At 32.3% G+C, this 17,492-nt stretch overlaps 1 protein-coding gene across 1 annotated transcript; it reads left to right on the top strand.

Annotated features, from left to right (window-relative positions):
* Positions 1 to 875: 875 nt before the first annotated feature.
* On the top strand, positions 876 to 16,840 carry LOC143059966 (uncharacterized; the record flags this gene model as incomplete). The annotated part of the gene is given in 4 exon segments (XM_076233516.1): positions 876 to 1,008; positions 6,455 to 6,590; positions 10,943 to 11,149; positions 13,147 to 16,840. Coding segments are annotated over 4 exon segments (668 nt in total), but the record flags the coding sequence as incomplete, so codon positions are not given.
* Positions 16,841 to 17,492: the final 652 nt, after the last annotated feature.

The following is a 17,492-nucleotide window of genomic DNA, read 5'->3' as shown; positions in this document are numbered from 1 at the left end:
TATCCCTTAAATCAGGGATCAATTTCAAGTGATAAAAAAAAAATGTTTTGTTGTAAAAACCACTTTTTAGTACAAAAGGGCACATATTCATATCATTTGAAGAAACTTTTCCCAAAGAACTATACAACTATCTGGTATTATATGGTCAAAACATGTCCAAGAATTTTGTAATATTCCTGGACTTATACATCATGTACATGTATCTTCTTTATTTTAAAAAATAAGTGGACCCCTCTTTAAGAAAAGTTGTTCCAAATATAATGAATTTTTCCCCGTTTAAGTTAAAAAAAAGCTAAATTTTTCTTTTTACTTTTCTACAACAGCAAAATGATCCCTTGTCTGAGGGACAGTCCCTTATTTAAGGGATATCCCACATTTGGAGGGTTGTTCCAAACCTGTTGAAAAGTAAGAAAAGTCTCTGCCTTTAGTCTTTATCCTTCAACTGGAAGGGAAATGTATATCCGATAAACTTTTGAAGTCAAAATTATGATGTCTATATTGCTATTTTTATAGTATCTTTTAAAAAGTAAATGGGGGGGGGGGGGGTTAGAAAGAAGGAACATTTTAAACGAAAAATATATTTATGTAAGTTGGCGAAAAAAATAATTGACTCGGGGAAACCCTGCCCTTTATAACTTTATATGATATGCTAGCGGGGGCATCATCTGTGTCCCATAGACATATTCCCCATTTATTTGATTTTGCATATATATATGTACAGGTACGACTCAAATAGACACCAAGTCTGACTTAATAATAGATTATAGAACAAGTTTCCAAATCGACAGCAGATTCTATGCACCTCTAATCAGTGTCCAGTTCTTATATAAATAATTAGGATTTTTTTTTCAGAGTTATGATACATCATATTGAAGCTGGAAGACATGACTTTCAAAATGACCTAAAAGAAATACTTCGTGATTTGTTGTTGACTTCTAGAACAGTGGAAGAAATGAGGTTCACAACAATGCTGGAGAAGTTTTGCAGAATGTGTAACCTAAAGGGAAGGTAAATTCTTTAAAAAATATGGTGAAAATAAATTTTGACCATTACTATCATGACTATTGACAAGACTGTTTCTTTAACCACTTTGTGCTTAACCTTAACATACTGCAGAATGAGGACTGACTTTTCAGGGTTTTTTTCACATTGCTGGACTATTGTGTTACAATACATGTACATACATGTAAAACCAGTAAGATATTGTTTTTTTTAAATTGAGAATAGCAGCTAAGATTCCTTACGAACATCTTGCTACAACAAGAAATGAAACAACATGAGCAAGCTTAATTAGTGGAATGAAAATGTTATTTCTTTAAAATTTTGAAATTCAGACAGACATGATACAATGTATATGTAACACTTCCAAAAGTGTCAATCTCCCCAACAATGCCCAAACATGTCCTCAAAATCCTAAATGATCCAAACGTGTTCAATTATTATTATTTGCAAAGCGTGTCCGCTTTAAAACACCAGAACATCTCAAAACTTTTAGCAATAATATGTCCTCAGTAAAGGCAATAACTTTTATGGCAATTTAATAATTTTTGAAAACATGATTAAAGACGTCTGGTTTTGGTTGCAGGATTCTAAAACAGATCAAACGACATCTGGAGGAAATAAAGGTATTCTGTTTGGTAAAGACCAATGCCCAAGACATGGAACATTATCCTGTCTATCCACAGTGAAAGATGATATCAATGACTTCTGCTTTCAAATAGACACCAGATAAGAATAAGAATGGCACAATAAAAATGCGTTTTGCTTGCAGTGGTTTTATTGATTCAGCCATGCTAAGTTGAAGACATATCATGAAACTTATAATGTGTTTTTATGATTTGTGGAATCTTTCTACACCATTTTAATCATGTTAATCATCAACTGCCAACTTTTGACATTTTATTTGCCCTTGAATTTAGAAAAGATTGGACGAACAACCCTTTTATTTTAGATATACACTTGCATATAGTTCCTTTGTAAATCAAAATTTATAATGATTTACTATTTATGAATTATTTTGAAAAAGTATTTTTACATCAATTGAATCAGTTGATAAGAATTTTGTTTTATATAAGTATCTTATGCTTGTGTAAGTTGTTATTCAACGAAATTTGGGTCAACATGTGTATTAATAGATCTAAGTTGATTCCCACACTTTTTTGAAATGGTATAACTCCAATTCTTTCAATTGGCAAGTAAGAGTCAGTATGATTATCAAATGTCATGATTTTCAAATAATTACACTCAAAGGTGTAAGTATTAATTGGAAACAACCCCAGTCTTAATTCACCACAGTTAATATCTCATGACCTGTTGTACCACCATTTATTAAAAAAAAATCTGACAGAGTCTAAAATTGACATATCAATATGTAAATATATCAATATTTGCATCAATATTGTGAAATTCCCTACATTTGGACAATTACACAGAAATTTTATAGTAAGATTGGAAATGAAAAGAGAAAAAAAAAGTATGGTTAGAAGAATATCAGACTAGCTATGAATATGGCTGGATCACAACATTGACAATGCTTTGATTAGCATAAGTTTGTGCAACGCGGTTTGTTAATTTGCAACGCATAATTTAACTCTTGGTTGCTTAGTGGCAAATATGTCATGCATACTTAGAATGAACATAAAAATTGTAATTGATTAGTTTTGTACAGTTAAATTTATCGTTTATTAATTATAAGTGAACTTTTTTTGCACAAATATACCCCAGTGATGCCAAACGTTAAATATCTTAATAATATAGGAGGGTATCGCATGGCCTGCTTCCTACATAAATGGTATCTGGGCTATTATCATGATTATATAGTTACTGTCCCATTTTAACAACAACAAAACAAAACTACTGTTCCTTTATTAATATTGATTGGATTTGTAAACAACATATATGTGAATACGAATCAATATTTAATAATGCTCGACAGGTTTAAGTGATTTAAAAATATTGACACGATAAGCATTCATAAACAATGGATGTTTTCACTTCATATAGACACATTTTGGTATGTTTTTTAAGTGGACAACAACAACAACAACAACAACAATACTTTATTTTAAGAGGGTTACACAGTTAGCTATATAACTAATCTTCCCTGAGGCCCTCATCATGAGAAATCAAACAAAATGCAAACATATACATTGCATACATTAGTATAAAAAGTCAAGTATGATAATAATGTTTAATACAACTTGATAAAATGTGATGAAAAAAATAAACATGATGACATGATCAGTTTTTAATATTATTGATATAGCTAGGTTGATTTCAATAAATGATCTGTTATTTTGTATTTGAAAGAATTAACATTTGTAATATTTCTTAACGGTATTGGCAAATTATTCCACAAGAATGGTCCAGAATACATAAAAGATTTTTTGAACAATTCTGTTTTTGGTTTAGGGAGTATGAGGTTTCCTTGAACAGCATTTCTCAAGGGGTATGGATTTCTGTCTGAAACATAATGAAACTTGTTAGTAAGATATGATGGGGCATCATTTTTAATGCACTTAAATGTCATCACTAACTTATGATATTTTATTCTCTGTTCAACTGTCATCTAGTTTAAATGTTTGAATAAGGGTGCAGAAGGAGCGAATGGGTCTGTTTCTAGTATTAATCTAGCAGCCCTCTTTTGTAATTTTAATATCCTTTTTAAACCCTCACTGCTACAACTACTCCACACTATACAACAATAATCAATTAGTGGCAAGATATAACCATTATAGAATAATTTTCTGCAGTCTAGATTTAGAAATTTTTTAATCTTTAATAGTAGATATAGTCTAGATGATATTTTTGAGCAGATCACATCAATTTGGTTTGTCCATGTGAGGGAAGGGTCAATTTTAATGCCTAAAAGACTTTCACATGTGGAAGATTGTATCACTTGATTGTTAATAGTTAAACAACTCTCATTGTAATGTGGCATTGCTCTTTGCTTCGTTCCAATAATCATATATTTTGTTTTATTTTTATTGATGAACATATTGTTATCATTGCACCATTCCTCTACACCATGTAAATCTTCTTGTACCTTTGACTGTAGAGTTTGATAACAATTACCAGAAAGATGTAAAGTTGAATCATCGGCATATAAATCAGTGCAACAATTTTGCATATAAATAGGAAGGTCGTTTATGTATAATATAAACAGAAGGGGGCCTAATATGGAGCCTTGGGGGACACCATACTTGATATAAAGTTTTTCAGAATGAGCATTACCAATTTGTACTTGTTGAGTTCTTTCATTCAAATATGATTTAAAAAAAGAAACAGCAGTATTATCAAATCCATAAATTTCAAGTTTTTTACAGAGAATATCATGATCTACTACATCAAAAGCTTTCTTAAAATCCAACAGGACTGCTAAGTTGATATTACCATCATTCATATCCTGTATCCATTTATCTATGATATTGATAAGGGCAGTTTGGCAAGAGTGTTCTTGTCGAAACCCAGACTGTGCTGGGTGTAAAAGATCTAATCTTTTTAGGTAGTCATACAAATGTTTTGAAACATGCTTTTCTAAAAGTTTTGATAAAACGGGAAGTACAGAAATTGGTCTATAATTTGTTGCCATGAATTTTTCACCAGCTTTAAAAACAGGGGTTACTCTTGCATTCTTTAGAACACTGGGTAATGTACTTGTATCTATTATTCTGTTAAAAATGTAAGTTAAAGATGACGTTATGAAAGGAGCACTCAATTTTAAAATTTTTGGTCCTATGTTATCAGATCCGGTGGATTTATTAATGTCAAGTTTGATCATCTCATTAAATAGACCATTTATTGTGACTGGTGGAATTGAAAATTTTACTTGTTCTGACTTAGTAAATTTCTTTTGTACAAATTGATTTAATTTTGCATAATCATGAGTTTTGCTCATACATCTGTCAGTCCTCAGGTTTTCAACACAAGATGTAAAAAACTTATTACTGTGCTTATCCAGTGACCTTTGGGGTATCACAATAGCAATGGCCAAAACAGTTTACCAAATTGCAGTTAGATTTCTTCTCCAACTAACTGATCAACTGGTAAAATGTTTTAGCAGATTGCTCAAGTGAAATGTTGTTAGTATGAAGTGAGTGCTGTGAAATCAAAAGTAATACTTACCATCCAGATCCAGTTAGTTGATACCTTTGTCAATTGTTTCAAACACAAAAATGACTTACTATAGTATGAGTCACTGAATAAGAAGGTCTAATTTTGACATGGAAACTTCTATCATGAATATTATTATAGATAGAGATAAACTGTAAACAGCAATAATGTTCAACAAAGACAGATCTACAAATAAGTCAACTTTACCAAAATGGTCAGTTGACCCCTTAAGGAGTTATTGCCCTTTATAGTCAATTTTTAACCATTTTTCGTAAATTTTTGTAATCTTTTACAAAAATCTTCTCCTCTGAAACTACTTAGACAAATTTAACCAAACTTGTCCACAATCATCATAAGGGTAACTCGTTTCAAAAATGTGTTTGATGACCCCGCCCGCGAACCAAGATGGCTGACATGGCTAAAAAATAGTACATAGGGTAAAATGCAGTTTTTGGCTCATATCTCTGAAACCAAAGCATTTAGAGCAAATCTTGCAGGATAAAATTGTTCATTAGGTCAGGATCTATCTGCCCTGAAATTTTCAGACCAATCAGGCAACACGTTGTTGGGTTGCTGCCCCTGAATTGGTAATTTTAAGAAAATTTTGCAGCTTTTGGTTATTATCGTGAATATTATTATAGATAGAGATAAACTGTAAACAGTAATAATGTACTGCAAAGTAAGATCTACAAATAAGTCAACATGACCAAAATTGTCAATTGACCCCTAAAGGAGTTATTGCCCTTTATAGTCATTTTTTTACAATTTTCATAAATTTTGTAAATTTTTGTAATTTTTTACAAAATATTTTCCACTGTAACTACTGGGCCAAGTTCATTATAGATAGAGATAATTGTAAGCAGCAAGAATGTTCAGTAAAGTAAGATCTACAAACACATCACCATCACCAAAACACAATTTTGTCATGAATCCATCTGTGTCCTTTGTTTAATATGCACATAGACCATGGTGAGGGACACAGGCTCTTTAGAGCCTCTATTTATGGTTGTGTAACCAATGAAAGGCAAATATTTCATACAAGAATAGAAGCCAAATATTTCATTGGATTACAGTTTATGTTAAGGAAAATTTTACCCCAAATTGTACCTTGTCCTATAAACATTAAGGAAGATCAAAATCAGTGACAAGAAAAGCATGAACAAAAAACCTCACAAAAATATTTAGCCCTTGACATATTTAAAATCCATGAAATATTGTAACCACCTTAAATAACTGATTAAAACAAGATCGCAATCGATTGACTCGACCTAAATTATCAAATCCTGGTACCCTGTATATGAAAATGATGAAAGGTTAATTTTGAAAATGGTTCTTTTTGTAGTATAGGATTGGTCGAGGAAACCATGATCAAGGATGTACGTGTTGTGGCAGTTCCAGACTTAACTTTCATAATTTCATCAAATAAAATGCTTGATGTAACGGATGTAACACAGATACAGATAATGACAGTTGCAGAGGTACTTCTTCATATATAAATAAAGTAAAAAAATTTCAGGCTTGTGTGTCAACAATTAATTTTCATTTCCAATGTATGCAGATTTCTTAAGTCTAGTCTTGTAAGTGCTCTCCTGTGTACTATTCTTGCCAAATATTTAAAGAATTTATATCGAAGGTTTATATCAGATGGCTTAAAATTTCTCCACTGATTTTTTTCAAAAAACTAAAATCCATGAACATGTACCATGAAAATATAAACTATGTATCAGATATCAGAATGCAATTTTTACTCAACTGGCCCAAAGGGCCAAGTGAGCTTTTCTCATCACTTGGCGTCCATCGTCGTCGTCGTCCCTTAACTTTTACAAAAATCATCTCCTCTGAAACTACTGGTCCAAATTAAAGCAAACTTTGCCTAAATCATCCTTAGGGTATCTAGTTATAAAAAAACTATCCGATGACCCCGCCCATCAACCAAGATGGCCACCATGGCTAAAAATAGAACATGGGTGTAAAATGCAGTTTTTGGCTTATATCTCTGAAACTAAAGCATTTAGAGCAAATCTGACATGGGGGTGAATATGTTCATCAGGCCAAGATCTATCTGCCCTGAAATTTTCAGATGCATCAGACAATCCGTTGTTGGGTTGCTGCCTCTGAATTTGTAATTTTAAGGAAATTTTGCAGTTTTTGGTTATTATCTTGAATATTATAATAGATCAGTCAGGGCCATTACTTAAACAAGTAACAATTAAAATTACCTATACAAGTAATGTTGAAAACGAGGCTAATTTAAATATAACTTATATAAGTTATTTTTCTAAATATTATTTTTATAGGTGTTTAAGAATACAGATTTTACTAGCTTTAAATAATTTTCACAGTTATCTGGTTATTTTTCCCTTGATATATAAAAACTAATTCTTCAGAAACACTAATTAACTTTCCAACGCACTTATCTTTCATAACGATGCTTCTGGGTCAAAGATTGGTCTCTTGGGACTATTAAATTATCATTTTCCTCTAAAATCTTGAAGGTAGACTGATATAAATAGATTGATACTTGTGAATTAATTAAGACCTGAAGTTATTTATAATTTGTAACCTAATTCAATTATGTGCCTTTAATAGGTAAGTGTAATTGCTATTTTTTTTCAAAAATGTTAAAAATAACTTATTCAAATAATATTTTTGTCATTATTTTCAAAGTAACCCTTTATCTCTATACTCCTCTCAAATCTGATAAATTCTTTATTTTATCATATAAAATGGTGTTTTAAAAATCATGAAAACTACATTTAGTCTATGTTTCTATTGAAAATTAAAATAACTCTATTAAGTAATTTTATTATTTTTAAAATAAAAAATTACTTATATATTAGGTAATTAAAAAAAATAACTTGTTTAAGTAACGCCCCTGACTGATAGATAGAGATAAACTGTAAACAGAAAAATTGTTCAGCAAAGTCATGAAAGTAAGCTCTACAAATAAGTCAAACATGACAAAAATTGTCAATTCACCCCAAAAAGAGTTATTGCCCTTTAAAGTCATTTTTTCACAATTTTTCGTAAATTTTTATACGACCGCAAAAAAAATTTGTGGTCGTATATATATATATATATATTGGTATGACGTCGTCGTCGTCCGAAGACCGATTGGTTTTCGCACTCTAACTTTAGTTTAAGTGAATGGATCTCTATGAAATTTTACCATAAGGTTCAATACCACAAAAGGAAGGTTGGGATTGATTTTGGGGATTATGGTACCAACAGTTAAGGAATTAGGGGCCAAAAATAAGCATTTTTGTAACTCCCTGACATAACTTGTGTGTTAGTGTATGGATCTCTCTTGAAATTGTACCAAAAGGTTCCATATCACAAAGGGAATGTTTGGATTGATTTTGGGGGTAATTGCCTTAAAATTTTAGGAATTAGGGGCTAAAAAAGGGGCAAAAAACAAGCATTTTTCTAGTTTCATGACAATAACTTGTGTGTAAGTGTATGGATCTTTCTGAAATTGTACTGCAAGGGTCCATATTACAAAGGGAAAGCTGGAATTGAGTTTGGGGGTAATTTCCCAAAACGTTTAGGAATAAGGGGCCAAAAATGGGCCAAAAATAAGCATTTTTCTAGTTTCCAGACAATAACTTGTGCAAGTGTATGTATCTCTCTGAAATTGTACTGGAAGGTTCCATATCACAAAGGGAATGTTTGGATTGATTTTGGGGGTAATTGCCTCAAAATTTTAGGAATTAGGGGCCAAAAAAGGGGCAAAAAACAAGCATTTTTCTAGTTTCATGACAATAACTTGTGTGTAAGTCTATGGATCTTTCTGAAATTGTACTACAAGGTTCCATATCACAAAGGGAAAGCTGGAATTGAGTTTGGGGGTAATTGCCCAAATGTTTAAGAAAAGGGGGCCAAAAATAAGCATTTTCCTAGTTTCCAGACAATAACTTGTGTTCAAGTTATGGATCTCTCTGAAATAATACTGCAAGGTACCATACCACAAAGGGAAGGCTGGGATTGATTTTGGGGGTAATTGCTTCAAAATTTTAGAAATTAGGGGCCAAAAAGGGTAAAAAAACAAGAATTTTTCTAGAGTCAGGACAATAACTTGTGTGTAAGTGTATGGATCTTTATGAAATTGTACTACAAGGTTCCATATCACAAAGGGAAAGCTGGGTTTGAGTTTGGGGGTAATTGCTTTAAATGTTTAGGAATATGGGGCCAAAAAGGGGCCAAAAAAACAAGCATTTTTCTAGTTTCCAGACAATAACTTGTGTTCAGGTGTATAGATCTCTATGAAATTGTACTGCAAGGTACCATACCACAAAGGGAAGGCTGGGATTGAGTTTGGGGGTGATGAATCATAAGGGGGTTCACAAAATAAGGGGGGGGGATTTTTTTTTACTTTTTTTTACTTTAAAATTTTCCATTTTAAATTGGTTATTTCTGATTTATATATAAAAGCAAATGATAATGATATGGTTTGAATAGGTAAATTAAAAAATTTTTTAGTTCTTAGAGCACATTCTGTGTCAGAAACCTATGCTATGTCAAATATTTAATCACAATCCAAATTCAGTGCTGTATCAAGCTTGAATGTTGTGTCCATACTTGCCCCAACTGTTCAGGGTTCGACCTCTGCGGTCGTATCAAGCTGCGCCCAGCGGAGCATTTTATTGTAGTCTTTTACAAAAATCTCCTCTGAAACTACTGTGCCAAATTAAACCAAACTTGGCCTAAATTATGCTTAGGGTATCTTCTTTAAAAAATGTATCTGATGACTACACCCATTGACCAAGATGGCTGCCATGGCTAAAAATAGAACCTGGTGGTAAAATGCAGTTTTTGGCTTATATATCTGAAACTAAAGCATTTAGAGCAAATCTGAGAAGGAGTAAAATTGTTCATCAGGTACAAATCTTTCTGCCCTGAAATTTTCAAATGCATCAGACAACCTGTTGTTGGGTTGCTGCCCCTGAATTGTTAATTTTAAGGAAATTTTGCAGTTTTTATATGCCCGTTTACGGGTCGTATTATGGTATACCGTTGACCGTCTGTCCGTCAGTCCTTCGTCAACATGTCGGACATTAACTCAAAAAAACTTTAACCAATATGCATGAAACTTTGGTGAATTGTTTATATCTATTGACGTGAGCTCCCTTTCATTTTTTATAAATTTCAGAATTACCGTTTCCGAGTTTTGGGGTTTTATTCATATAACCAATTCCAAGTTCTTTGGCTACATTTATTCAGAAACCTATAATATGTCAAATATTTAATTACAATCCAAATTCAGACCTGTATCAAGCTTGAATATTGTGTCCATTTTTGCCCCAACTGTTCAGGGTTGGACCTCTGGGGGCGTATCCAGCTGCGCTCAGCGAAGCAGTTTATTGGTTATAACCTTGAATATTATAATAGAAAGAGATAAACTGTAAACAGCAAAGTAAGCTCTACAAATAAGTCACCATGATCAAAATTGTCAATTGACCACTTCAGGAGTTAATCTTCTACAAAAATTTTCTGCTCTGAAACTACTGGGCCAAGCTCATTATAGATAGAGATAACTGTAAGCAAGAATGTTTAGTAAAGTAAGTTCTACAAACAAGTCACTGACACAAAAACAGAGAGTTTTGTCATGAATTCTATTCTTGTCTTAAAAAATGTAGAGTGTCCTATGTTTAATATGCACTGCAACACATAGACCAAGGTGAGCAACACCGGCTCTTAAGAGCCTCTAGTTATTATTGCGATATTAAACCAGTCAAATTATTTGTATAAAGAAACCTTGCAATAATTTCTGAATGTACAGTAGTTATTAATTATGAATTAGTGGGTCCTATATGGTTTTCCTTGTTCTTAGGTTAAAGTTTCAACCAATGATTCATTAGTTGATCAAAAGATTCATGATACTAGACAAAAACCAGAGGCTATTGATAAGGAGACACTTCAAACTATGGATCCATCAAAGATAAGAGGATTTAGCCAACATGTTGGACAGCTGATCATTGGACTAGGCAATTCTTGCTTCATAAAACAATGTCTTGGCCTTTTGCTCCATGAGACAAAGGTAATGTTAATATATAGCTTATTGATTAAAATGTTTCGATCAACTCTTAAATGATCAATACTTTCAGTCCAGTAAAATTAATGATCCCTTTTGATAGATAAATGATATTTTCTATAAAATTGCATTACTATCAGTACAAATCAGTTTAGTTATTTGGATGCCCTGCCCCGATGTCATGGTCTAGCGACTTCGTATTAATTGTCAATGCTGCTGTCCCTCAAATTGTCTTTTTCAGAATTTTCTGCTGACAGCAAGACATTTCTCTGTGTCAGCAGTTTATTATACCCCACACAACAAATAAGGACTTACTATGTAGATGTGCATATCGACAGCAAATTACGATTTTTTTTTGTAGGAGTTATGCCCCTTTAACTTAGAATTTTGGCCAAAATATACTACTGCAACAGTTTGTCATCCCAACTTCTCTGAAACCACACAACAGAATTTCATGAAACTTTGTAGATAATAAGGACTTACTATGTACATGTGCATATCGACAGGAAATTACGATTTTTTTTTTTTGTAGCAGCTATGCCCCTTTTACTTAGAATTTTGGCCAAAATATACTACTGCAACAGTTTGTCATCCCAACTTCTCTGAAACCACACAACAGAATTTCATGAAACTTTGTAGATAATAAGGACTTACTATGTAGATGTGCATATCGACAGGAAATTACGATTTTTTTTTTTGTAGAAGTTATGCCCCTTTAACTTAAAATTTTGGCCAAAATATACTACTGCAACAGTTTGTCATCCCAACTTCTCTGAAACCACACAACAGAATTTCATGAAACTTTGTAGATAATAAGGACTTACTATGTAGATGTGCATATCGACAGGAAATTACGAATTTTTTTTTGTAGGAGTTATGCCCCTTTAACTTAGAATTTTGGCCAAAATATACTACTGCAACAGTTTGTCATCCCAACTTCTCTGAAACCACACAACAGAATTTCATGAAACTTTGTAGATAATAAGGACTTACTATGTAGATGTGCATATCGACAGGAAATTACGATTTTTTTTTTTGTAGAAGTTATGCCCCTTTAACTTAAAATTTTGGCCAAAATATACTACTGCAACAGTTTGTCATCCCAACTTCTCTGAAACCACACAACAGAATTTCATGAAACTTTGTAGATAATAAGGACTTACTATGTAGATGTGCATATCGACAGGAAATTACGAATTTTTTTTTGTAGGAGTTATGCCCCTTTAACTTAGAATTTTGGCCAAAATATACTACTGCAACAGTTTGTCATCCCAACTTCTCTGAAACCACACAACAGAATTTCATGAAACTTTGTAGATAATAAGGACTTACTATGTAGATGTGCATATCGGCAGGAAATTATGATTCAATTTTTATTGTAGGAGTTATGCCCCTTTAACTTAGAATTTTGGCCAAAATATACTACTGCAACAGTTTGTCATCGCAACTTCTCTGAAACCACACAACAAAATTTCATGACACTTTGTAGATAATAAGGACATACTAATATGTAGATGAGCTTATTGCAGGAAATTACGATTCAATTTTTTTTCTAGGAGTTATGCCCCTTAGAACTTTTTTGGCCCAATTATACTACTGCAACAGTTGAAACTTTGTAGTTTATGAGGACATTATATGTTAATTGTGCATATCCACAAGAAAATTTTTATCAGTTGACTTTTGTAGAGTTATGAGTCTTTGAACTTAGGAATCTGGTGAGATTTTGTTTGTTAAGTGACAATGTGGGGGTGTGGGGTATGTGAGGTTCTTTAATTTTTTTATTAAAATTATTTTTAGGGTTTCCCCTTAGCAAATCATGGACTTTGCAAGGGGGAGGGGTATCATTTTGTGGAGCAAGATCACTGGGTACTTCTACTTTTTTTCCAGTGTGCTATATTCACAAATATCAGAACTTTAAAGTGTCTTTTATACCATCTCTTGGGCAGGTAACAAGTAACTTTCTAGTGGTATACTAATTAAGTATAACTGATTTTTCTTTTCAGATACTGATAACATGCCTGTCTACATCACCCAGGTATTGTAATCATATCAAAGATAAATTAGGTCCAGAAGACAAAGCTACTCTGCATTTCATTGGACCTTATGATATATTAAAGGCAAGGGAGAGGAGCCAGCTGATAAAAGCTTTTCTACGTTTAGGAAACCGACAAAGATTAGGAATATCAAAAGTATAATCTGCCTTTTGTGTTACTAGAATCTGCTCACCCTATCAAAGCTAAAGTGAATACCAAAGTTGATTCATAGTAATGAATATAGAGGTGTAATACCACCAAATCATGGTACGTCACATCCGGTTGCATACGAAAGTAGGTCTTAAAAAATATTCCCTTGAATTTGACCGTTGTAGGTAATTAATTCTACATTTTATTGCAGTAAAACTATTTCTGTGTCATAAACATATGTCTTGGGTATTTCAAAACACCATTATTTTTTACCCGTTACCCGTTCTCTTCACCCTTGGCGGATAAAATTTCGGAAACACAAGGTAAGGATTTTTAACCGGATTTTTGTGACAAAAATGTCGGTTATTGATTTGGGGATGCTCGGGGGTGGGCAGGCGGGCGGCAATCAAATGTTGTCCGTGCACTAACTCATGAACCATTCAACCAAAGCTTTTCAAATTTTAATATGTTGTTACTGATGACAAAATAGAGTTCAAGTTCAATAATGACGATTTTGACTTTTACCGTTCAAGAGTTATGGCTCTTGAAAGATCGTAAAATGGTGTTTCCATTCACGTTGTTGCATTTACTCACAAACCATTCAATCTAAGCTTTTCAAATTTTAATATGCTGATACTGATGACAAAATAGAGGTCAAATTTGATATTGACGATTTTCACTTTCACCAATCATCAGTAATGGTTCTTGTGATATTGCCAGGACACAAATAAATGCTAATAAATCTGGTTTGCTGTCGTTGTGACAGCCTCTTGTTATTGGTTGCAGTCGAAACTCGCTGCATCCAATCAAAAAGCGCCTATAACATGAACACGTGTAAATGTAAGACGTGTTTGTAAACAGTTGCCACATGTTTATTGTGCAACAAGTCTTTACATCCCTAAACATATGAAAATATTAATTGACAACTTGAAGGTTTTTAATCAACTATTAGAAGTTCCTGTGTGTATGTCTCATGCACAAATGCATGAATGTTGACATATATTTTTCGTTTCCGGCTTTACCAAGTGTGTAGAATCTACATGTTTTTACCTCCAAATTGAAGAGTTCAAGTTCTACCATTGGTCAAGAATAATGTATTTGGAATGGGTGTGACTTTAATCTTCCAATAGATGGCGCAACATTGTTATCACAAATCTTGACTCAATCCACCAAGGGTGAAGAGAACGGGTGTTGATGGTAACCTTTGGCTAGCGAAGATAATGAACTAGGCGTTTTCACTAATTAAAAGGAAAATAATGTCAACATTGAAATTGTCATCTTCGTCATCGTCTGAATACTTTTAGTTTTCGCACTCTAACTTTAGTAACAGTGAATAGAAATCTATGAAATTTTAACACAAGGTTTATGACCACAAAAGGAAGGTTGGAGTGATTTTGGGAGTTTTGGTCCCAAGATTTTAGGAATAAGGGGCCAAAAAAGGGCCCAAATAAGCATTAATCTTCGTTTTCGCACAATAACTTTAGTATAAGTAAATAGAAATCAATGAAATTTAAACACAAGGTTTATGACCACAAAAGGAAGGTTGGGATTGATTTTGGGAGTTTTGGTCCCAAGATTTTAAGAATTAGGGGCCAAAAAAGGCCCAAATAAGCATTTTCTTGGTATTCGCACTATAACTTTAGTTTAAGTAAATAGAAATCCATAGTTGAAAGCAAGCTATGAAAGACCCTAATCTGATAAAAAGTAAAACCAAACAATAACCAGAAACATATGTATTAGACAAGTGCAACCACTGAATTACAGTCTTGTTACCTTGAGACAGTAAAAAAAACATAACCTCGGAATTAAAGTCTCCTGAATTTGAACAGGGTTCAACCCTCCTCTAAGCCAGGACAGTGGTTTAACATCATCACAAAATTAAACTAAAACACTAGAGACATAAAGTACTGATCTATGAGTACTCACAGTTACTGCAAGCTAGTTTCCAATTAATTGCAGCAACAACTAATGAATGAATCATGTTTGCAGACTAAAATATCAATTAGTACTGTGACTACTATTTTAATAATATATGTGAAAAGATGTCAAATGCAGTCTTTTTTTAAATGTATTGGTTAAATTTCACAAGTTAGTCATTGTTTAAAATTATTTGTTCCAATTATTGAAAGAATGCACCCATTTTGTGAAATAAGGATTATATCTTCATGATCTTGTCAATGAAGAACTTGTGTCAAATGCATTCCTGATTACAAAATTAATATTATTACCAATCATATCTGAGTATATAAAAATCCAAAATTTAAAACCTACCACAAACACATTATGTCCACTCTATTTTGTTTATTTGCTTAAGCTATATCAAATGGTGTCTGCCATGTTGGATTGTAGCAGAAAACTATCTGCCTAGATTTTTAAAGAAATGTGCAATTTTTTAAAAGAAGAATGTTTAATTCATTCCTTAAACTTTTTCTAAATGAAGAACATGGTGTCTTCTGTCATGTTTTTTACAAATACAGAAATTTAAGTTAATTATGTATGCACTTTTTGCTTTTAGGTCTATCAACAAGTGCAAACCATCTTGAATAGTGTAAACTCGAAACAAATGTATTGAATTTTACTAATGGAAGTAAAAAATGTTTTAATTTTTTCAATTATATTATCTTACTGGGTTTTACTGTGAGTTTTAAGTTTGCTTGTGAGCAGGACAATGAAATAAATCTACACTACCAAGAAATTGTATCTTAAACTTAATAAAATCAACATGGACTAATCTAGTATCTAGAAGACCAATGTAGATTCGATATCGATACACGACTTTTCGTATGCATGTTGTTTTGTCCACATGGCCTGAATCCTCTTTCTTGAAAATTGATGACTGAAGTTGGCTGTAACCAATTCTCATATAATCTGAAGAATGATTGTAGGTTTAAATTAATAGGCAGCAACTTTTAAAAATCAATGTAAGTGTGTTAGCCATATTAGGTGAGGTCTTATTTTAGCATAAATCAATACTTCAGTCTGTGTTAATACAAAGATGTATTTATATTTTTACATGTGGTATTCCTATCGAATGAATTTTTGAGTTACTTGCATTTGAGATATATTTATTTAAGACTATTGGATCACACATTTTTATGCTTCCTTTGCAGTTCATCTTATACATTGTTATATTAAGTCTTTTGTTTGATTGAACACATGACAAATCTTTATTTAATTTATTATAACTTTTCATGTGGTTTTATTATTTGAGTTTGATTGTCAAGTTATAGAAATTGTGTTTCTCATAAGAAGTCATATGTATATGTGTAATCTGGAGCGTTTTGACAACATAAATGTATTTAGCAGACTTTTAAAACCTGTTTTCTTTCATCCTGATGTCCTTATTCTCAATTTAAACGCACAATTAATGTGTTTATGTGAAAAAAAATCAAATAAGCAACTCGCTCTCACCCTCTTACACAACCTAACAAAGAAATAGAGTTTAGAGCATTTCTGACATAGGATAAAATTGTTTTTCAGGTCAAGATTATCTACAAACGTAACAACACATTGTTTGGTTGCTGCCCCTATAATGTAATTTTAAGGAACACCGATTTTTGCATTTTTTTATGTTGTTTATTGACGACAAACCATTTTCTATATTTGAAAATGCCTGTACCAAGTCAGGAATATGACAGTTCTTGTCCATTCGTTTTTGATGCGTTTTGTCATTTGATTTTGCCATGTGATTATGGACTTTCTGATTAGATTTTCCTCTTGAGTTCAGTATTTTTGTGATGTTGCTTTTTGGTATGATATATACTTTTTATACTGACAATGTAGACAAAGGTGTATTCCCCTTTACTATTTTTGAATTATTGGCTTCTAAACACTAATTCACTGATATTTTCCAATATCTACCAGGCCTCTTGTTTCAATTTCATCAACCTTGCAGTGCAAATGGAGTGGGAAACAAAAATCAAACATTCACTGATAGGTAAATACTAGTAGAAAAAATGTTTCTTAAAGAATAAATTTAATACAACAAATCATCTGTAAAGTGATCCACATGCTCTGTGTTGATTTTTTTTTTTATCAAAGTCAAGATTTGGTAAAATTTAGTAACAAACTCATAAGTAAATAAGCCTGCAATTAACAACCACTGAATGATATATTTATTTTTGAAAACACATTATAGAATCATAATCAATTTTAAAATGTAACAT

The sequence above is a fragment of the Mytilus galloprovincialis genome, unplaced genomic scaffold (assembly GCF_965363235.1).
Source record: "Mytilus galloprovincialis unplaced genomic scaffold, xbMytGall1.hap1.1 HAP1_SCAFFOLD_50, whole genome shotgun sequence".
Classification (NCBI taxonomy): Eukaryota; Metazoa; Mollusca; class Bivalvia; order Mytilida; family Mytilidae; genus Mytilus; species Mytilus galloprovincialis.
This window is presented reverse-complemented; position numbering and strand designations above follow the sequence as displayed.